This window comes from Alosa alosa, chromosome 13 (assembly GCF_017589495.1).
Source record: "Alosa alosa isolate M-15738 ecotype Scorff River chromosome 13, AALO_Geno_1.1, whole genome shotgun sequence".
Classification (NCBI taxonomy): Eukaryota; Metazoa; Chordata; class Actinopteri; order Clupeiformes; family Clupeidae; genus Alosa; species Alosa alosa.
The window spans coordinates 29,153,416-29,176,645 of NC_063201.1; the positions used below are offsets into that span (position 1 = coordinate 29,153,416).

The window sequence follows — 23,230 nt, forward strand, 5'->3', positions numbered from 1 at the left end:
TCCTGAGTGGATATGCAATCATTCCAAAACAGTACAGTTCATGGTGTATATTATTATAATTCAGGTAGGGTTCAATTTCACAGACATTTAGAAAGTACATATCAAACATTTGCGATAGTCAAGAGACATTAATATAGACTTAAAGCATATTACCAGTTAAGGCTATAGCCTAATATTTAAAATTTCTTCCTGCCAACATGCTTTAAAGTCAGGTTAAACCAGAGCCAAATCAAAAGCTCACTTTAAAAATATCCTCTTGAAAAAAAAAAAAAAAATCAATTCATCACTCAAGAAGGTTTGAAACTTCGTAAGGGCAGGGTAAAGATAACGGTTGAAGGTAAAACTCAAGGTAGCCTTGTCGACGTCCGTCTACACAACTGCACCTTAACTTCCAAAAAATCCAGCAGCACTTCCTCAACACCATCTAGATCACTTACTAAGCTGAGTAATGTTTTGAGGACCATAATAGCATCCACAGTAGTTGTGAGGCAGTTTGCTTTTCATCATGTCCAGGCAAATTGTCAGCTGCTCTCAAGCCTCTGCACAGTCGTGGAAGCATTTGTTGCAAAGCAACAGCATGAAGCTACATACAGTGTATCAATCAACACAGCTCATCTGGTGCTTGTAAACGAGTCAAATATCACACCCAGTGCGACACACACCCTCTCAAGGTCATTCACAAGATGGCAAAGGATTTTGATGACAACAGCAATGTACAAAACTGGGTTGATTAATGTCTAGTAAACATGCCACATAACTTCAAAATTCATCCACATATTAGGTCTGTGGGAACATTTTCTGGAGGAGTTTAGCACAATTAAACAATTTGGAGCAAAACGAATCATGTACTGCTTTCGATTCATACTTTCAGGTTTGTCTTCATTGTGCGATAAATACTTGAAGCGTGCTGGACAGTCAGTTTAGTTAAGTTACAAGTTCAGAGATATATCTCTTTAAAAAGTTAGATTTAAATAAGTCTACGTGTAAACTGTAATGGCATTAATGAGCCGGACTGTGAGGGTCCCTTGTTGACAGTCATTCGCTGTTTGATTCACGCTTTTATTTCTGATGGCGGGCACGTCGCTCATCAACGTCTCTGAAACCTGAAAACCAGGCTGCCCCTTGCCTCTGGAATGTCAACAAGACCAGCTCTGCAGAAACCAGAGAGCCGCTGGGCCATTAGTGGTCCTCCTCTAGGCTGGAGTGGACACAGTGGTTGTGAGTGGACCAGACGGTAAACTGTAGGGCACCAGGGAGAAATTCTTCATGGATGTGTCCAGACTGATGCCCAAATCCTGCATCTCGTACCTGGGCATAAAAATGATGACATAAAACAACAAGAAATTCAACACCATTGGAAGCAATATAACGCTGCATAACTGTTTCCACAGGTCACCAGCGGAGGGAGCTAGTGACTGCATTACTGCTGAGCTGCGCACTCCTGTCTAGGGCAGACACAAGTTCTCTCTGCATGCAGACCTGGACATCCTACATCGGCCAACACAGGTGAAGCAACCCTCTTACCAGTCACTAGCAGAGACCATGTAGAAGACAGGCGGCTTGTGCTCGTCGGAGGCAGTGGCTCCCAGGCTATTGGCCCCAGTGTTAGCGAAGAGCAGCCAGTCCCCAACGCTCAGCTCGGGCAGCAGGCAGCTCTCCACCACCTGGTCCAGCCCATCCATGGACGGCCCCCACAGGCTGCTAGAGAACAGCGGCTCCTCTGGGGACACCACCTGTGGCCATACAAAACATACAGTACAGTAGTTATGCTTTGTCCAGTCTAGTCCTATAGTCTGGCAAAAAGCGTCTTTATTGCAAGTATGTGCCTTTTCTATATACAGGGAAGAGGCTATTGATCTGTGAGTGTAATGACTTGATTCACAGCTTCGGATTTTAGCAAGAGTGCTTGACCTAGTTTAGCTTTTCAGCAAGCACTGCAACTCTTTTTTTCCGCCCCTCTAACACTTACCTTGTGCACAGTGGGGGCTGGGATGGACTCTTCGAGCAGCTTGTAGGCAAACGAACCGTACACTCCATCGTTCATGTAGTACAGGAACTCTGGCTCATCACTGGCGCACACGCCATCTGAGAGAAACATAGTCAGTGAGATCAACAGCACTGCACTCCTCGCCATTGAAATCATTCAGTATTCAAGAGCAGGGCTGCAACTCACCATGGCGTTGCTGTTGGCGATCCCGGGCTACTACTTTCTTGGCGATGACATTCACGGCCAGCATGAAGGCGGAGGACACATAGTAGCTGCCAGGTTCGGCCAAAAGTGAGACGCCACATGACGGGGGGAAGTAGATGTCCAGCATTGGCCTTAAGGCTGCGTGTACCTGTGTGAAGGGAAAGGGGCACCTATGAACAGGGCGCTGACCCTCTCTTCCTCACTTTAAAGTGGGCACAGCGTCTGAATAGCAGCATAGCTCAGGTTTTCTTTAAGGTTTTGTTTATTATATACCACTGATGATGTGGAATATTAATTTATGAGCCACAAACATGTCTTCTGATGATCAGTAATCTTACTCTGGTATAATATACTGACAAGATTTCAGAGCAGCTGTGTAGCGTTCAAGATTCTGTCTTTTTTTTTTTTAGAGCAGAAGATGGATAAATAAAATGGGCATTGAATAAACAAAGTTACCTAACCTAGCTACCTTGCTAACCAGAACCACTCAAGCAAGCAGTATAGCTAATAACCAGATATACACCAATTCTGCATAGACATATATTTGTTTTCATGACTTCCATGCCTCAAATATGATAAAATTCCCTGACTTTCCAGAAAAAAGTTTTCCAGTTTGTCAGTGGACAGTGAGTTGACCATTACCTTCTCTAACTGAGTGTCAGAACCACTGAAGCCTCCTCCGATGTCCAACATGGTCATGTGGAAACCCAACTCCTTCTGTTCACATGCAAGGAGAAAACCAGATCAGCAAACAGACAAACAGAAATCTGTATAATATTATTAAAGCACATGTGAGGATGAAGAAGCAGTCATTTAGAGTCACTTACTCCCATATCAAACACACAGCGGGCATCAGAGACAGCATGAACATACATCTCAGGGTCCTGACACCCACTGGACACATGGAACCTGAAACAGCAAGGCTTTGTATGGGCAACACATAACTGTAATCAGGGTACCCCAGGATCCTCCAACTTAAGATCAAGACTTAAGGCCTTTTTAAAACCACTTCAAATTGAGACACACACACACACACCCCAGTGAACAGGCTACAGCCAGGGTAGCCTACTACAGTGGCACTGTATGTGTGTGTCAACACATTTAGAATTACAATACATCTTTTAATCCTTATTGGAATTTCAATTTAATAATCATAACCAAAAAAATGTATTAACCTTCCACCAAATAGGAAAAAAAAAAAAAAGTCCATAGACTCAGCTAACTGGATCATGTGATCTTTATGTTGAGACTCACACTCGTCAGCCCCAGTTGTAGTGTGTGTTGTTGAATGAGTTAGGAGTGCCTCTGGGGCGATGTTGTTAGGTTGATGTGTGGTGATGGGTCACTCAGACTCACTTGGCCCCTACCACCTGCAGCTCTAGCTCCTTGGCACATTCTAACAGGTGACGGCAGTCCTTGAGAGTGGAGCCGAAGGTCATGGCCAGCCCGTCTCCTTCCGCACTGGGAGCCACAGCCACCTGCAACAGCACCCTGCAACACATGGGCCAGGAACATGCATCAGAATGCCTGGCAGTGAGACATAAATTGTCCATTCACTACCTGGAAATCAATTCAGTGACTACCTTGCTTTGGGGTGACAGCGGGCAATTTTACGCAGCTCTGTCTCGTTGTCGCACAGGAGGTGGTCCACGTTGCTTTTGGCGGCATACTTGATCAGGGAGAGCTGCTTGCACATGCCACCAAGGATTATGTCGGCCGAAGAGACACCAAAGCCCTTAATCAGCTCCAGCTCATACTGAGTAAAAATACAGAATATAAATACGTTATGTGATTTATATAAAAAATACATAATGTCAATCTTTTATTGTATGCCCACATGCACATATAACAGAACACTGGCAGTGCACGTCATTCAACAACATTAGCCATGCATGCCATGGGGCACGTGAGTAAAGATGTGCTGGGCATCCCTTAAACCCTCACCTTGTTGGCACAAATAAAGCCACAGCCAAGGGCAGCCAAGAGCTCAATGACAGCAGAGCTGCTGTTGCACCTGACTGGGTAGAACGGCCGGATTTCACCCATGCGAGTTCGCCAGCGAACGTGCTGCGACAATATCACGCCCAGGTCTGCAACAAAGAAGGCGTTCTTCTGTGTCTGGGAAGAGACAAAAGCAAAAATAAACTTAGGCACGGGCTCACGTGTCTCTTTCGCAAGTCAACCCTCACTTTCAACAACAAGATGTGTTTTGACATCAAATGAACTACCGGTACTCAAGGATGTACCCTAGTTCAGTTTAAAGCAATTTCCTTGAAAGAGGAAAAACAATGTCAGCACTGACAACAGGCTTCAAAACAGAAGCAGATCAAAGGAAATTCTTCAGTAACATGGGGCATTATGCAAAATGTGAAATCTCTGACAGAACTAGGCAAAACCTGAAAACAGTCACTCAAAAATGGCTGCCATTTGAAGGCAATTAAACTCACCAAAGTCTGCTCATAAATATGGTTATCGATGACATCGCTGAGAGCGGTGCCTCCCTCCAGGAGGTCCACAGTGTAGTGCAGTTCATCTACGATTCCCTTCATCTTCACCTGTACTCTTCTTCCACAGTCATAAAATAAATTACCTGAGTGAGGGACGCTCTGAGCCCTTGGGGTCCTAGGTATGCAACAAACTGCCAAGAGAAGAGCCAGAGAGAGGGAGAGAGAAAGAGGGAATAAACACACACATATTCTATTAATGATTTTTTTAATGCGAAGAATAATGTCACAAAATAAAGGGTGATCTCAATTAGGAAGCGGGATGGGCATAAAGGTCTGTGAATTCCAAGAACAGTGTTCACAGGGCAAGCAAATCCCCCCTGCAGGCTATCCAGTTGTTAGACAGAATCAGACATCCCAGCAGACAGACCAATTAGACTGCCTCTGGATGTCTGCACTGGATGCTGAGAAAACAAGGCCTCTCTCCCTCTTTGGGGATTGGCCTCTGTGGAGCCTGTTTGCATTGCCGCTGGGTGGTTTCTGTGAATGCTACTGGCAAGGCTTTTGTTTAATGCATTAGTGTCGCACAATGCATACAGTGGTTCTGGCGTCATGTCTTAACCTTTAATAACATTGCATAATGTGTTTCTGGGGAGTGGGGCTGGGCAGAGGGGGTCCGGTTTGCCCTCAGTGACCCCAGAGTACATAGGGCCACATGGGCTCATCTTCTCTCCAGGCAGTGGGGGGCTGGGACACTGGTTAATATTACCATGGCCAGAATAGGGTTGGAGTTGAAGTGGAACTCACTGTGACACGCCAGGAGAATGTACTCTCCTGCTATCAGCTAGGATCCCAAGGGGGCTCAGCGTTGAAGTCCACCTGCTTGTGGTAGAGAGCTGCCCCTATGACGTCCAGGTATATGTACACCTTCACAAAAGAAAATGGAGTATACTTCACACTATGTACATTGTCAATAAACAGAGCATAACCGTAAGAAGACAAAAACACTACATTGTTTTTCAACCTGCTCCTTATCCTAGTTTTCTTAAACCAATCACCTAGCCTAACCAGCGGTACAATATCCCTGTATTTTACTTAATAGCAGGTAATGCCTTCCTTTAATCAACTTCCTCGACATATTTATGTTTTCAAGCTTGTGACTGAGAAATCAAATAAAAAAATTAAGGTGCTAAAAATGAAGATTGATGTTATTATGTATAATATTGTATAACAATGTATACATGAATTTCATGTTTGAACATTAACGTTTTAATGACGCTTAAAGTTTAAACACGCCCTTGGCATTAGCCAAGACTGACCGGTGAATACGTATCTGGTTAAGTTACAATGTGGCTAGAAGCTAGCTATCCAAATTCTACTTCAAGTTACACTGTAGCGCTACATAAAAAAGTATCAATCAACATTATTCTCAAAATGTGCTAGTTAAAGTTAGCTAACTTAGCTAGCTAGGATACCACCACGATATTTCATTTTCAACACGGTATCATAAATTGATAAATAAACCATGTTTGCAGCTAAAACATAACACTAACGTTATCGGTAGGAAAAACACTTAAATATATGGTCATGTGTAGCTTGAAAAGGATCTCCAAGAAGCCAGTATTCACTTAATGGAATTTAGCACAAGTCCATTTCCAAACACACCCACTGTGCGTCGACATGTCGACTGGCATTTGCAAGCGAAGGTTAACATTAAATACCCAGTCAGGCTAAAATTATCGACCAAACGTTAGCGAAGTGGCTATTTTTACTGACCAGCAATCTAGAGAATAAACATAAAATATGTGTGACAATTTAGCTTCTTAGCAACAAGCTAAGTTAGCTCATATCACAATGAAAAACCTTTAGCTAGCTAATGTCACTGTACGATAAGCTTAACGTTAACGCTACTTACGTGTGAAAAAGGCCCAATCTTTTGGGGAAATCGAAATATCTTTTTAGGCGGAATTTTTAAAGAGTATCAGGGTCCTCTACATGAAATAAAAGTAATCTAACTGATATTAATCCCTGCTACCACGACCGTCCTTTCTAATGTTGCAGTGGGGGTGCAGTCTTTCAACTCGCTTTCTTCGAGAAGGAAAGCCCGCCAGCTAGTTCCAGCTTGACAGTGTGGAGGCAGAGGGGCGGTGTTTAAAAGTAACTACGTAATTTAAAAGAAAATTCAAACCGATACAACGCTCAGCGTGTGCTGGTTGAGGCGCTTGCACATAATGGCCATTTATTGACAGATACATTGTGCCCACATGCTGTTACAACGTTATAGCCTAAGCAAGGTAACCTATACCAAAAATAGACTATTTTGGGAACAGCCAGCCAAGTTTGGCTATTCTAATTCAGAGATATCAATGCTTCTTTGCACCATCAATCAATCAGACAGACAGTGCAGTGCACAAATAATAATTTCCTAATATGTAGCTGCTGCAGTTGACATGACAGTGATGAAAAGTCTATTTTAAATAGGTTAATAAACAATAAATGTCGTAGATAGGCTATATTAGGCATTTTTAGGTATATTATAAGCAAAATTACCCGAGTAACGTCTTCATTCTTTTTCATATGACAAGTCACTGGCAGACGAAATGGTTGTCAAAGACTCTTCTCCAACAATGCAACAAATAGTCCATTCTGAAATATTTAGTCTATTACTTCTTTGATACATCAAGCTTTAAATCTGGCCTAAGAGTACAGATTGCATTTGAGGAGCGCTGAGCACGCCTGCCAACACTCCTATCCACCTCATGTTGTTGGTGTAGTGCTCCTGACTGATTTGCATGTCTCCTTTTATAGTCATCCGCTGTTGGAGGAGTGTTGGGAGTTGCCAATGACTAGATTGTTATGGTCAAATGGGAGGAGGATAGCTTACATTTATTTCCATTAGATATTAAGGGATTGTAAGGTTTACATGTTTGCTAAAGACACATGGGCCAACTATAATTTTTGCCCAGATTTTTTGCTTCAGATTGGCCAACTGCAGCGTTCTGGTCTGGAGTAGGCCTAGACCTATTCAGTGCCTAATTGTAATGGGTCTTGGCATTGCCTAATTTGCATGGACAGACAGAGTCAAGTGTGGTCAGGCTATCATTCTAGATAGGCTTAGATAGATTACAATTGTGGTTGCAGTGCAGAGGCCATACTTTTCTGCCGTGGGCCTATCCCTGGACTTTTTGTTTATATGAGCTGGTATAGCTATATCTAAAAATAGGCTATCCGAAACAAGAATGTCAGATGAGCCAATGGAATTTGTATGGGGAAAATAACACAATGGCTGTTTGTTTAAATTATGTCGGTGTTGCTTAGATTATACGACTTGTGGGCAGGTTTGTTCCCCTGACCACACAAAAGCTGTTCCGTGATTTGTGTTTGCTCCCCATAGACTAAATGTGAATCTAGTCCCTAATCTCAAATACCATCTAAAGTGACTTTCCAGTAAAAACGCGATGTTTCATTGCCATTGTTTTGGTCATAATAGGGCCGACGCGTGTCTGCCACCCACTGTAAACGAAAACACCACAGCGCATGCTTCTGCAACAGGAATGTTCCTGTAGTTGGACTCAAGGCCACTGTAAAGTCACCACCCTTATAATAGCTTACCATTGAAACTCTTTTACAGTAAGGTAGACTCAGGCCTAATGATAAAGTTTTGGTAATCTGTTGAGAAGGAGAAACAATTAATAAATGAAACACACAAACAAAATACTAGATGGCAATAGACTAGTGCACTAGTCATAGAGTGGCATAGATAAAAGTATAAAATAAAAGTTTGCCAGGCAGTGAGGAGTAAGTGTAGCCTATACATGCTGTTCCTTACTAATTTAAAACATACCAACAGTAAATATATGCAGATCTTATTTGTTCTCAGACAAAACTGGAACATCGCACAAAAATATGGTCCTATTATTCTAATGGATCACATGTTGTTCATTTTAGATCAGAATAGTATCACTTAACTGAGTCCTACTGTATATGTAACATTATTGTTTAAGAACATATTATATTTATAATTATAAATGCCAATTGCTGGTACAATCTCTATATCAGTTTATACAAGTACCCTATATATGCAAGTTCTGAACCAAAATGATTTCAGCATTTTTGATTGGTTGAAAGAAAAGGACAATAGTGAGGAGATCTGCCCTAAAATAAACTCGAGGTTCATTCTCTTGAGGGTCATGCAGGTTAAAAAACAATGCTGGGCTGCCCATCAAAACAATATCTTATCTAATCTCTTGACTCATATGGGCTGTCTTATGACATGACTACACTGCAACCTCCCCTGAACAAATGCTCCTGGTCAGGCAATGAGTTCAAAATACCTTCAGTATGACTAAACTAAATGAGCCAGTTTATGGTATATTGATGGTTACTGTGCAGTGTTATTGTCTTAAGGTTAACTACACCACTGTAATAATTCCATCAAGGGGGAAAGTTCACAAGTGTTTACAAAGTGAAGCATAGCACCAGGCACCCAGCACAATTTTCAGATGTTTAGTGTATGGTGTATAACTTATGGTGAAATGCTCCCTGCTAACACAATGACCAATAAGAAAAAAAAAAACATTGTATGAGGGAGTTTCGCCTTGTCTTGTGAGCTTGGTAAAAAAATAATCTGATGTCACAAAGGTCTCCTGGGACCAAGACCATGCATCTCCACCCACCATGCTAGACATAATAAATATATCTTAACAATCCTCCATCACCTAATCGGCATCCAAAAAAATGATTATGGAACGCGTGCCCAGACAATGTCCCCATCGACCTGGACCAAGGCCAGACAGTGGGCAGCCCACCCTGCTGTTTGATCTATGGGGCCGGCTCCAAACTGTCCCGGCATTGTATCTCAAACAATGCACCATAGACCTACTGAACTCCATAAACACGTTCCTTTGTGGGTTTTTCCTCGAATTCGGTGCGGGAGACACCCAACATCAGGAAGTGGGACTCCTGTCCAAATTTAGAAAGTATGTGCCTCCCTGAAAGCTATTGCTGACTGGGCATTCCTGCCAACAACCTCAAGGGAACATGAAATCTCCACTGGTGCATGGGCTTTGTCTGCAAAGGTCTGGCCCTATAACAACTCCACACCATACTTAGTAAAACAAGGTCAATAATTTGCACCATATTTGCCTTTTATGGGCTTCACAGGTAGTTAAACCCCTTTGAGCGACTTCAATCAAAACCAGTTTAAACCCAAGTTATCTTTGAACTTATGATGGTCAATAACCATAACAGATTAAAGATGCAACTGTGAAAATAAAAGAGGTCACCAGGAGACCAAAGAGGAGTTTTTATAGTGGAGATCACTGCTTGCAAATGATTGGATGTTGCACTTCATTTTGGTATTGTAGAACCTTTAGTATTGTACTATTTTTGGAGTTTATCAGCATATGTTGGATGGCTGTGTTGCAGATTATTCAGATCAGCAATAATGACTCTTTTTTAAATGTATAGTTTGCAAGTTCAAAATCTACTTGGATGATGAAAGTGTGAAACAATTGGCAGCTTGTCCTCAGGGCTTGATCATTCGGCTCTATCTGAAGGATTTCACCACACACACACACACACAAAACACTTTTCATCTGGCACTGAAGACAGAATTTGTCAAGCACGTCAGATATAAATGTCAAAAACATTAATGTAGGAGCCATAAATATTTTCTTTATATTTTGCTTTTCATTATGATAAACTTTATGGGTATTGGTTTACTTTGATTTGTGTTTTTTGTTTATTATGGGACATGGGTGTGGCGCTGGGCGTGTGTGGTGCGCAATTGGAAGTCTTCAATTAGTCCTACCTGACACCTGCGCTTCAGTTCAGTTTGGCGTGGGGTGAGCACGGGGGAAGGCAATTCTTTTGTGTACCGCGCATCGCATGGACTCATTGAAAAGCCTTATATCTGACCGTTTTGCTCTGCCTTGCTTTCGAAAGGCTATTGGAGTCTGGATTGATATGGAGAGCAATAAACTGAAGAAACGGGAGCAAGTGTGTGGACATTGGATTATTCAGTGCGTGTAAGACAATTTGATTTCCCCCTGCGGCTTCTGAACAAGTTGGTTAGTTGGATCTGGTAGCCGCAATAAGTTCCAGGTTTTACAACATTGGTGTTTGACGTCAAATGATTTGAGAAGTAACTCAAAATGAACAAAATGAACGAACATTTTACAACAAAGTATAACATTACAGCAAAAACCCTCAGCTGGCTACATTTCAAAAGTTCTTGAGACACTTGAGTTGTTGCGGTTTCCCTTAGCAGGAACCACCAATTACCTGTTTGGGCCGAAACAACCTTGTTGCAGTTGTTCCTCAGCTGATATTTGCAAGAGAACATCAACATAAGAGAAATAGTCAAATCAAGATCATCATGCTTATCTCCTCTTAGCATTGTCCTCAGTTGCAGTAATACATCCCAACCAATAGTGGCCGTTTATCTTTCTAGGTGAACCTTCTAACCCCTGGTCATGTTCAGTCTGGGAACACCCACCATGATCAGCTGACTGCTTTGGAGTCTGTTGCTGTCAGAGACCACTTCATAGTCTAATGGAAAATAATACAAAATTTGTCGTCTGAGCATATTTACGTCACATTTTAATCTATACATTTCATAAATACGTATCGCCATAAAATCAGGTGAGTTACTTGTTCATTCTCGAACTATCTGCCTTGCTAAGGGGTAGGCTACGATAACCTTGCTATGCTGGCTAGAAGACAGCTATGATAACAAGTGTAGCATCGCAGTGCTACTGCTCATAGGCTAGATGGATTATGTAGCTAGAGGGCCTGTACAAAATATCGTTATGCCAATGGATATAGAAGTAGTGTATCAGTAATGTATTTAGGAAACGTAAGATAAGATACCAAATGTTTTGTTCTCTCAAATTAAGTTTGACTCTCGTCGAATGGGTTTTGTTGGAGTGCACTGCGACAAGCAGCTATAGCTAGCAAATTTTAGCCACAAGCCAGGACAACTTGCAGCATCAATGTTAACCTTAATCATAATTTATTATTAGATAGTACCGTGATGCAAACTAGATATGTAGTTGCTCTGTTATCTTGTGTGTATTTTGGTATGTATATGAAAGATAAAACAGCTGTGTTCGTGTCTAATTTTAACTGCCAACAGTTTTACTATAAATGAAAAAAAAAGAAGATTTCATTATTAGGCCTAATTTTCATTTTAGCGATACGATTATGTGAGGTCAGGATTTCTATTTGATCATTTTCTCTGTGGCAAAAAATATTCCTTCGTCGCCCCTTCAATACATACTCTACTATATCTGCGTACCATATCAGTTACAGTCAAAACTGATGACATTGACAATACACAATGCAATTTACAGACAGTGTGTCTTCTGTAAAGTATATAAGACAAATACACCCCGTCTTTTACCCCGCACACGAGGGTGACTCGTGACTTGTTACTAATTTTTCGGAAGTCACGTCAGAAAAGGGAACAAATGACCAATAGAAGTTCCAGCTTTACTTCATCTCCAGTTTGCCCCTGTCCCACCTTTATATGGTGATGGGTCTTTAAAAATACTTTGACTTATTGAATGTAAAGAAATTAAAATAGGTCTAATTGCACAGCACATCTTTCTGTTTCAGTGATAAGCAGCCATGACAGAGTTCTGGTTAATTTCTGCTCCTGGAGAGAAGACTTGTCAACAGACATGGGACAAGATGATGCTGGCCACCACCCGCACCAACAACTTGTCCACTAACCACAAATTCAACATTCCTGACTTAAAGGCAAGACACTGCTTTATAACAGAAATGTTACCATACATGTTGTACATTAATCAGTGGTTGGACAAGAGGCCAGGGTGAATTGTCCTTTGATTTTTACTAATGCAGGCCTGAAGGCCTTCGTGTGCTTGACAAAGATGCATACACCAGCGTGTCACTGCTTTTCATCACCCTTCTTTACCCTCCCTGCAACAGAGCTCACCATATGACCTAATTCATATAGGTACCATGGCATTAACCTAGTTAGTTAGTTGATGGTTGAGAAATTATGTTTGAATGAACATGAAACTTATTTCCCTATAATTTCACTCCTGGGGTTGTACACATTACATTCATAGTCTGCGTTGCAAATTAACAATTGATTATTGCAATTATTGCAGACATACATTTAAGATTGATCTTTGTGCCTAGAAATAAACAGAAAACGGAAAACACACATACAGTTTGTAACTACATAATATTAGGTGACATTTTCTATACAAATGAAGATCACATGTATACCAGGAATAAGCAAAGGCAGAATTATGGTTCATTGAAATGAATGACATGCTAAAACCTTTTAACCATAGGTGGAAGTGTTTGCATTCCTGTGTCTGTGCTTGTAACTTTTGTAGAGGTTGTCGTTTTAAAGCATAGTACTATGTATTTGAAACATGTAGTTAGTTAAACAACTGCATGCACTTTCCATTATAAACATCCATGTGCAGTTGAACTGCTTGTCTGCTCTGCTCCAAATGATAGATGCAGGAAAATTATTATCCTTGGTAACAGTCACATTCAAATGTATAACCATATAGGCCATGAGAACTTTGAGATGCATGTGTGTTTGTGTGTGTGTGTGTGTGCACCCACTGTGGGCCCCATTTTGCCCCCGTTTGCCCCATCTTGCCCTGGAGAGCCTGACCTTGCTGGCCTCTGCCACGTATTGGGTGGCCAGTGGTTTCCTGGAGTTTTTATTCGCTGCCTGATGGGTTTGGAAAAGAGGCTGGGGCCTTGCTGAGCGCCCCGGGCTCCTGAATGCCTCTGCTGGCTGACTAAACTTCATGTGCTGCTGAACAAACACGCCCTGGCTGCGTTTGGATAAGTCCATTACACAGAATGTTGATCAAAGGTTTGCATTCTCTCCCCTCGCCATCTGCCACCGCCCCCCCACCCTCCACAGGTCGGGACACTCGATGTCTTGGTGGGACTGTCCGATGAGCTGGCCAAACTGGACTCCTTTGTCGAGAGGTATGCCAGAGTTCCTTCTGAGATTTGAGATCGCTGCATTTTTAACAGCGGTGGCATGCATACTGATCGCCAAATTGTGGAAAATGTCAGTGCTTTAATGTCGGCATTGTGTCTCTTCTCTACCTAATGGCAAATTGCATATCTGTGCTGTGTTTTGATCTGAAGGCTGGCCGACACTCTGTCAAAATCAGTCCGCTTTAATCTCTTCTGTTTGACTTCTCATAGTGAGAAATATCGCACAGTAGTGTGGCGGCCATGCCTGCTTGCTAAAATTAGCCATTAGCAGTTTGGTGACACACCGGCAGCCCTTCACTCAGTCATATTTAAATCCCATGACTTGTGTGTCTTTTCCTCGCAACATGAAGGAAATGTACAGTATTTATAAAAGTGGGAAATGTCTTGAAGTCTGACTGTTGTTGATGCAGTTGGCCTCTCAAAGCAGCATCTAGTAAGCAAAAATGCAGTATACAAACCAGGGAATTGGTGAGGGGTAATGAATCAGGCAAAGCAGATTGTTTGTTATGGTTAGAGCTGAACAGACAGCCAATTGTCTCTCTCTCTCTCTCTCTCTCTCTCTCTCTTTCTTTCTTTCTTTCTTTCTTTCTTTCTTTCTTTCTTTCTCTCTCTGTCACACACACACACACACAGCTATAGTGCTATTGTTATAAATTGTTATAAATGAGCAACTCTCTGAAGTCTCAGTATTTGTGATTTTGCTCAGTAAGGCATTTATTAATTTGGAGGCCCTCAGCAGCAGTCTTGTGGTCAGGTGGTGTCAGCCTAGAAGTCTCATTATCCCAGCAGATGGAGCGTGGGCCTCCTGCGACCCACTCAGGCCTCTGGACAAAAGAGCACAAGAGGCTCACCGGGCACGCTGCGTCCTCAGCCCCAAATGACGCGATTCGGACCATTAGCCGTGTCTGTCTGCGTTTCACGATCATCCATTATCGCCGTTGTTTTCAGATGAAGTGCCATTGAGCATCATGGAAGGATTATATATGGCTGTGTCACGGGTGTGTGATGCCTTTTGATCCTGTTCGCAGTGTGGTGAAGAAGGTCGCTCAGTACATGGCCGACGTGCTGGAGGACAGCCGAGACAAAGTTCAGGAGAACCTGCTGGCCAATGGAGGTGAGGGAGCAGCCACAGCCCCACGGGCCCATCGCTGTACTGCCTGCACATGGGAGCGGCAGTTATAAACTATGTGTTTTTAACCCCCCCCCTTTCTCTCACTCTAGTTGATCTGGTTACCTACATCACAAGGTTTCAGTGGGACATGGCCAAGTATCCCATCAAGCAGTCTTTAAAGAACATCTCTGAGATTGTATCCAAGGTCAGTGCAATTCAGTGATCAGTAATCACTCCTCTTGAATTCTTTAATAGCAGTATTCATCTTAATACTTTGTGATCATTACATTTCATTTATATCTCGGCTTCACTGAAAATGAGGAATGCCCTCAATAAACGAGAATAAATAAAGGTTGAAAGAATGAATTAATAAATTAACTGATGTACCAGTTGTTCAATAATTGGTAGTTCACCCATTACTATTTAACTGTTCTGGAAAATTCGGTGTCCACCCATCAATATTGGTCAAATGAATCCACTTTAACTTCTGTTTTATTTTTACTGCTCCTTAGCAAGTGACACAGATTGACAATGACCTGAAGGCCAGGGCCTCTGCCTACAACAATCTGAAGGGCAACCTGCAGAATCTGGAGAGGAAGAATGCGTGAGTTTACCCCCACATTCTACCTGCAACACCTCATGTCATTAAAGATGACCAAGTATGGATGGACCGTATTTTACCTTGTTGCAAATTTGGTTTGTCAAAACTAATTTTAATAACTATTTACAAGTCCATTTGCAACCCAATAAATAGACTGGGGAATAAAATGGCCCATTTTTGCAGATATCTAGTGCCCCCTCATGCGTATCTGGCATTCACAACAATAATTAAGAGAGCTGCCTTGCAGCCAAAGACACCATAGGCTCCAGCAATTTCTATCTGAGTCTCCAACTTGAAGTGATAACAAAGCGTGTGGCTTGGTGTGGTAATCAGAGGGATGGTTTGTGTCTGTATTTGCGTCACAGTCTGACTTTGTTCAGATTCACCTGTTTTTTAGTGGTCATTTCGAGTTCAAGATTTGCATATGAAGCAGTTGATGGTTGCTTTGTGGCTATGCACCAAACTCTCCTTTGTCAACAAGCCGGTATTCCATTGTGTCATCTTTAAGGCAATAATTGTACTGTATTCTACTCTAGTCTGTGCTTTGAGATCCCTGCCTGTTCACATCTATTTTTCCAAGTGACCCATATCAGATATCTGTGTTACATGGTTCAATACTTTGCTTAACACTTGAGTCAACCTGTATGTGCACTTGAAGGTTTGGTCGGCGAAATAAAAGCAAACATACGGACGGCACTGCAAATACACGGAATAATAACACAAGTTTACAATATTTGGCTATATCAATGGCTAGTTGTTTACTTTTGTTTGTGAAGTATCTTGAGAAGTCTACTGGTTCTGTTTTAAGGTGAAAAAGAAATTGGAGAGTCCTTATCGCAGCTTCCAATGTTTAATTTGAAAATTTTTCCAGTTGTGAAAGTAAAATTATGCATCATGTAAATGCGAAAAAGTATAAGATTGTGGGTATTTTCAGTGACGTGTGATATAAAAATGACCATCTGTCCATTTGGACGACCGTCACATTGGCACATAGCCAATTAATATCTGATTAATTTCCACATATGAAGGAGGCCTAAAACTGAATATTCAAATCCATGTGCTTTTTTCCTGTATACACATTTATAGTACATACAGAGACGGTTGATAAAGCATATTAAGGATCTTTGGTACATATCTGATCCGTGCCACGTGAGAGCAAAAATCATACATTAAGCAAAATAGTAATAGGATTTACAGTCATTTTGGGGCAGCCGTGGCCGACTGGTTAGCACTTCGGACTTGTAACCGGAGGGTTGCCGGTTCGAACTCCGACCAGTATGCACGGCTGAAGTGCCCTTGAGCAAGGCACCTAACCTCTCACTGCTCCCCGAGCGCCGCTGTAGCAGGCAGCTCACTGCTCCGGGATTAGTGTGTGCTTTACTTCACTGTGTGCTGTGTGTGTTTCACTAATTCACGGATTGGGATAAATGCAGAGACCAAATTTCCCTCACGGGATCAAAAGAGTATATATAATAATATAATATAATATAATATAGTATATTATTATTGCTCCATGTTGTTCATGTTCCACATTGCAATGTGATATTTCTCCACCAGGGGGAGTCTACTGACCAGGAGTCTGGCTGACATTGTCAAAAAGGAGGACTTTGTGCTGGACTCGGAGTATTTGATCACAATGATTGTGGTTGTACCAAAGTAAGGATCCCCAAAAGCAGTGGTTGCATTACTTAATCAACAATACTGGTAGTTTACAGCTTGATTGAATAGATGCAGTAAACTGGCAACCTAATAATTTCACACTATTGTACTGTTCGTGCTACCATATTGTTCTTTTCTCTTATTTGTGGTATTTTAAAAGACCAAACCATGTTTAAATTTTCCAGGACAAGTTATGCAGACTGGCAAAAGACATATGAAACCCTTTCAGAGATGGTGGTCCCCCGATCTACAAAGTAAGTCCCAGAACAATGGGTATCCTCAAGACATGGCTATTAGTAGAGATATTGTGAGGTAGAGGCAGTTGCATTTACCAGTTACCAGCTACTAGTACATGGTGATGGGAGGGCAGTGGAGAGGAGAGGCCATACCCCCAGGGATTATTCTGTAGCTGGTTGCTAAGGAAACCAATTAGCTTCTTGCTAGAGCATTAGCAGACTGGTACAGTCTCATCTGACAAGGGGGGGTCAGAGCTCTCTTTCTTTCTTTCTCTCTCTCTCTCTCTCTCACTCTCTCTCACACACACACTCACACTCACACACACAGACACACAGACACAGACGTACACACGCTCACCTCTGTCTTTCTATTGATCCTATAGCCAATGTATTATATGTTTACTGACTGTCAGTTCATATGTAGTCTGTTTTCTAGCAAAGAAATTACTTCTATAATTGGAAAAAATGGACCCAGATGTGAAATAAATGTTCAAATGGCTTGATAGCACTGGTTGTGACTGGCAGTAAGATCCGTACTTAAAGCTCAACCACTTAAAGTAATCATAGAGGATTTCCTCAATGCAGTTCATAAGAACAGGTGTTCTCACAAGCATCTCAGAGTATGTGTCTGAGGATTCCCTGGAGAGGTCGTCAAATCATGCGAGCGTGATTATCAGAAGTGTGCCATAACAATGACTAATCTTTATGATGCCTCGGTCATCACACTCTCCTCCCCTTTGACCAGTCTGCTGTTTGAGGACCACGAGAGCGGCCTGTTCAGTGTGACCCTCTTCAGGAAGGCCATCGATGACTTCAGACTCAAGGCCCGGGAGAACAAGTAAGGCAGACTGGGCTGCATATTGAGAGAGAGCGAGAGAGAGAGAGGACGGTGCTTGCGAGTGCTGATATTGTGGTTGGAATCTTGGGCTTGTTTATGTGTTTCTCTTAATTACATGCTTGGATGAGCTGTGAAAATGGCCTTCCCCCTGGTGAGGAGATGAAGGCATGTAATCTGATAATGTGAAGCACACAGGTCAAATTGATTCCTGCTGAATTACATCAAAGTGTGTGTGTGTGTGTGTGTGTGCGTGTGCGTGTGCGTGTGTGTGTGTGTGTGTGTGTGTGTGTGTGTGTCGCATTTTGTGTGCACGCGCATTTTGTATGCACCAACAGATTCATGGTGAGGGACTTCCAGTATAATGAGGAGGAGATGAAGGCAGACAAGGAGGAGATGACCCGGCTTTCCACCGACAAGAAGAAGCAGTTTGTACGCACCCACACCACAACACTGACAGGCATTCCAAATCAGCCAGCGCGGACGTCCTGGGGAACAGTCATGGAACAGAAATAATATCACAGCCTCTGAAGGCCTTGAGTAATCTGTCTGTCAGTCTGTCAGTCTCGGTGATAATATAAGCCGCCCCAATCCGCTGTGGAAATGTCATACAGTCTGACTCTGTTTCTCAGACTCTGCCCTTGGCTCTGGAACGTTCTAGAGTGATGGGGTGGTTGCAAGCTTTAACGCTGTGTGTCTTTGCTGTTGTCAGGGCCCTCTGGTGCGATGGCTGAAGGTGAACTTCAGTGAGGCCTTCATTGCCTGGATCCACATCAAAGCCCTGAGAGTGTTTGTGGAGTCGGTCTTAAGGTAGTCTCAAGTACCAGCAGCACTACACCATCATGCACCAGTCTGCTTCCTACCTCACAGATTTTATTTGTGTATAGCAGGCATAGCAATTGTGCAATCAGCCGTTACATAATCTGTACCCAACAGTTGTCTTGAAATCAAAGGAAATTGCGTTTCCAGTTGATTGCTGAATTGTGCAGAGACCCACACATTTCCACTCCGTTCTTTGAACTAGCCATCAGCACACCAGATCCGTAGACTGACCAAACGATGGCTGTGTGTGGAGATGAGGTTCCGGTCATCGTTCACTCCCGCACAGCTGCAGGTGTATGGAGACATGCCGGGGCTGATGACCTCTCTGTCTGGGTCCATGTAGGTACGGCCTGCCTGTGAACTTCCAGGCCATGCTGCTGCAGACCAACAAGAAGACCATGAAGAAGCTGCGAGAGGTTCTGTATGACCTGTACAAGCATCTGGACAGTAGTGCCGCCTCCATCATGGATGTAAGTTCCAGTGTTGTACACCCTCTCTGGCAGAGCCACTGGTGTGGTTGGCCTATTTCTAGACAGTATACAATATGTTGGACAATTTCAGTGTCTTTAAATATCTGTGTGAATACCTTCATTTTCAATCACAACATTGTGAGTGAAACCACTCCAGTACAGTGCATAATGAATGTGATTTCCTTGATGTTATATGATCTCTAGCTGCTGTTGCTCAGACGTGTTGTTGCAGATTCTGTTTCCTGTCTGTCTTTTCTGCAGCAGCCTGCCATGGACATCCCAGGTCTGAACCTCAGCCAGCAGGAGTACTACCCCTATGTGTACTATAAGATCGATTGCAACCTCTTAGACTTCAAATAGAGCTCGCAACTGGGGGCCTGTGGCCACTCTTTGGTCTCGCTCTGTCTATGTGTTGAAAATGGACTGACCAGGGCAGCTCTTGATTGGTCTGACTCTTCCCTACACCCACCCCATCTTGCTCTCTTTGCATGCTCATTGGGTGACCAGACATACTGTTTCTCCCCCCTCCTCCAGGTACAAGATGCATTCTGCAGCTTAATTTATAGTGTCCTGATTGTATTTTTCCAAAATGTGTACATTTTGTCATGTTGTGAAAGGAGAGATGTGTTGCTCAACTGCAGTGTGTGTGTGTGTGTGTGTGTACCGCCTCATTTCCCTTTACCAGCGTAGCTGGGTGAGCTGCCCCATTATCGACCCTTGAACTCTTCACTGTTTCAATGGGGGTCTTTGGTGGGCTGTTTATGAACAGCAGAGAATCTGGTCACCCTCTGCTCATTCCACTTGGCAAAGTAACTTCTCACTGCCCGGGGACAGAGCGCACAGTTTACGATTTTGTTTACATTTTGTCTTTCCTGAGATTATCAGAGTATTCATGTTTGTGCTTTTAAAAATAACATCAGAATATTCAGATGTCTTCTTGAATGAATCAGGTTTACTTGCGTCACACTTGAAACACTGTATTTTCAGTCATTCCACCTTGGTGTAGTGTTGTGTGGTAGATGTTTTGATCATTGGTCACTGATCATTGAGCTGCTGGTTTGTGATGGGTGAGATGTTGGCTTGTGCAGGGACATCAGGTCAGCGTTTACCATGTTTAGTCTTTATTGAAGCACAGTCTTGGTTCTCCTCAAGAGCAGATGATCATGTCTGAAAGGATGTAATTTATTATGTGTTGTCATGTTCTGTATATTTGGTGTGAAGATAAACATATATCTAAAACTATATATATGTATACATTAAGTGTTATCAATGTCTGATGTTGACTTGAAACAATAAAATACTTTAACGTGCTTCACTGCATTCATAGTGTATTTTGTGTATGAGGACAAATGAGATCGTCTACATATTCCTCCCAAGTGCTATGGCAACGGTATGTCAGGATGGTAATTTTCACTGCAGACGTCGCTGATGGATAGATGTTATGGACGAGCAAGCGGTTACAAACCTGTCAATACGAGCCAGCCTCTGACTTGAGCGAGTCAGCTGTTTGGTGTCTTTTCAATTACTCTGTTTTACGTCGACAATGACGTATGTGGTCGTATATCAAGCAAGTTAAGCAGAGGCATGCGTCCATAAGAGCAAGCATCCTCGCTATCGCACGGAGCAGCAGCGACACCAGATCTGTTAGGGGGAGAGGATGCGGATAGCTGTGACGAACATTCAGTCACTGATGCAGCCGCGGTTCTGATGTGAGGAAGCCATCCATGCGCCGCTCTGGTCCTGTAACAGAGGGCTATCAAGAGTGTCGCTGGACATTTCAATGGGTTGTGGAGGCAGCAGGGCTGATACAATCGAACCCCGTTACTATGAGAGTTGGACAAGGGAGACTGAGTCGACATGGCTTACGAACACCGACACGGAAATTGGCCAAGCTATGGCCAGTAATAACAACAATCAGCGTGGGATATCTGACACCGGCAGCGCATCAATTAAACAATGCACGACAACTTGCTCAGGTTTGTACCATTGATAATGCTTTAAGATACAGAAAAAGACTGAAGACATCGATATGCTCTGATCGTATGCTGATCATAGCTGCTGTCAGTGTCTGCACTCTGCGGTCTGACATTTATTCTCTATAGGCTATTAAAGAATGCTTAAATCTTTACAGTTGTGGCTCCTAACTGTTCATTTAACAATCTAAATAAGGGAAAATAACTCATGTAAGTCACTGATGTGTTATCTGCAGCATCTCTGTATGAACTTTCATAGTAGTTGTCGCTATAGTTACTCACCTAGCCACCGTTGATGTGTTTGTGGTTCACAGCCAGCTTGCAACCTAATTATGTAATGCAGCATATAGCAGTGTTGTTTCAACATCCAGTCATGCTTAACCTCTGTGTATATTTGGACAATTCTGGACCCTTAGTTAAAGGAGAGGATGGACGTCCACCTGGGCAGGTGCCCTCTACTGGTGCCCCCAGCAGAGAGAAGAAGATGGTGAACACAGCCACCCAGTGTGGGAAGCCTCCACTAAATGCCACAGGCAGTAGTGGAAGCAAAGGCAGACTTGGCCTACTGCACAGAGAGGAGGTGAGATGGGAGCGTTGTGCCGTCACACATCCCCTGCCTCCCAAACCTGCTGCTCAGTGGGCTCCGGTCACTGATTCAGACCCATTGCTAGCTGTCTGTGGGAACACTGACTGGACTATGACATCAGTGCAGTGTGGATGAATGTTTTTTTTCTGTCAGCATTACATGCCTACTGTTAGGTGACACACACACACACACACACACACCCCCACACACACACACAATACACACATAACTGACTGATGTGTAATGCCATGCCCAGCTAACCTTAAGTACTATTTCCCCTGTCTTTTTTTCTTCCCTTGTCCTTTGAGCACAGAGTAAACCGAAAGGCAGGAAATTGTCCTCCAAGGAGGCCGTCATATCAAAGAGCGTCCAGCAGAGCTCCTGCCCTGAGGACAACACGTCTGATGGCAAGTAGGAGGCCGGACGCTGGATTATATCGCCGCTTTCCTGGCCACTGAAACAGATGAAGGACAGAGTCACCGCTCCTTCCATTGCCCAGCTGACGTGCACTTGTGCCACCCAACACATCATGTAGAGTACAGATCAGATGTTTGCTGCACGGGTAGGGCGGGTAGGGAGGGGTTTAAATGCCTGAACTGCTGGTCCGGTCAATTGTTACATTTTCCACTGTCAGAATCTCCTTCTGTGGGATCAAGGGATGATTTGAGATGTTGAATTCTGATAAGCTGTTTGAAATTGCTGGTTGCTATTTTGCATGACATGGCAGTATGCGGGGGGTGCACATTGGGTTAAATGATAGGAAGGAAATGCCTACTGTAAAATGCTGCAGAGAAAGACATTGAAAGACGCTCAAGCTCCGCTGTCTTTTACACACATGCGACGCACATGCAGTGACTCAATGTTCCTCAAACCATTTCACTCTCAGCCTTACCCACTACTTGAATTTGACTGAATTATACAGATGCCACATATATCCAGTCCTGGTTGCTCTGAGGAAATCCACTGGCTACTCACTGTATAGCAGTCCCATGACAGTGCCTATGTATTGCTTAATAACATGATGAGGTGAGTGACTGGAGTTCAGCAGAGTGAGTAATGTGTGTGTATGATAAAGTGCGTAGAGAGACTTACATGATCTGATTTTTGTGTTTAGCAGTGTGTATGTCATTGTGTTGCTGTAAATTATAAAGATTAATGTAAACGGTGATGCTGTATTAAAATACAAACAGACATAAAAATGGAAGAATTGTTGTTCAGAATGAATGGCTTGAGCATCCTAGTTTTAGTTTTAGACAGCTACAGCATATATAGTGAATCCCGCCATTACTGACATGG

The 23,230-nt window shown here is 42.9% G+C and overlaps 3 protein-coding genes across 4 annotated transcripts; 2 read left to right on the forward strand and 1 right to left on the reverse strand.

Annotated features, from left to right (window-relative positions):
- Positions 1-37: 37 nt before the first annotated feature.
- On the reverse strand, positions 38-7,397 carry azin1a (antizyme inhibitor 1a). Of its 2 annotated transcripts, none has more exons than XM_048261007.1 (12): positions 7,186-7,397; positions 5,443-5,562; positions 4,639-4,829; positions 4,136-4,309; positions 3,775-3,947; positions 3,548-3,682; positions 3,019-3,100; positions 2,834-2,908; positions 2,174-2,339; positions 1,970-2,085; positions 1,525-1,733; positions 38-1,308 (listed from the first exon to the last, which is right to left on the reverse strand). In XM_048261007.1, the coding sequence occupies exons 3-12, from the start codon at positions 4,738-4,740 to the stop codon at positions 1,194-1,196; spliced, it is 1,347 nt and encodes a 448-aa protein (XP_048116964.1). In that variant the 5' UTR covers positions 4,741-4,829; positions 5,443-5,562; positions 7,186-7,397; the 3' UTR covers positions 38-1,193. The 2 variants fall into 2 exon arrangements, with proteins under 2 accessions (XP_048116964.1, XP_048116963.1); XM_048261006.1 differs by lacking the exon at positions 7,186-7,397 and adding an exon at positions 6,551-6,780.
- Positions 7,398-11,132: 3,735 nt separating this feature from the next.
- atp6v1c1a (ATPase H+ transporting V1 subunit C1a) lies at positions 11,133-20,686 on the forward strand. Its single transcript, XM_048261658.1, has 13 exons — positions 11,133-11,280; positions 12,256-12,399; positions 13,559-13,626; positions 14,670-14,755; positions 14,863-14,957; positions 15,265-15,356; positions 16,911-17,009; positions 17,198-17,266; positions 17,994-18,086; positions 18,422-18,515; positions 18,796-18,893; positions 19,249-19,375; positions 19,637-20,686. Exons 2-13 carry the CDS (start codon positions 12,268-12,270, stop codon positions 19,733-19,735), a joined length of 1,152 nt encoding a protein of 383 aa, XP_048117615.1. The 5' UTR covers positions 11,133-11,280; positions 12,256-12,267; the 3' UTR covers positions 19,736-20,686.
- A 78-nt stretch (positions 20,687-20,764) lies between these two features.
- Positions 20,765-23,119, forward strand: baalca (BAALC binder of MAP3K1 and KLF4 a). The gene is made up of 3 exons (XM_048261659.1): positions 20,765-21,351; positions 21,765-21,928; positions 22,248-23,119. The coding sequence occupies exons 1-3, from the start codon at positions 21,156-21,158 to the stop codon at positions 22,347-22,349; spliced, it is 462 nt and encodes a 153-aa protein (XP_048117616.1). The 5' UTR covers positions 20,765-21,155; the 3' UTR covers positions 22,350-23,119.
- The last annotated feature ends 111 nt before the right edge of the window (positions 23,120-23,230 follow it).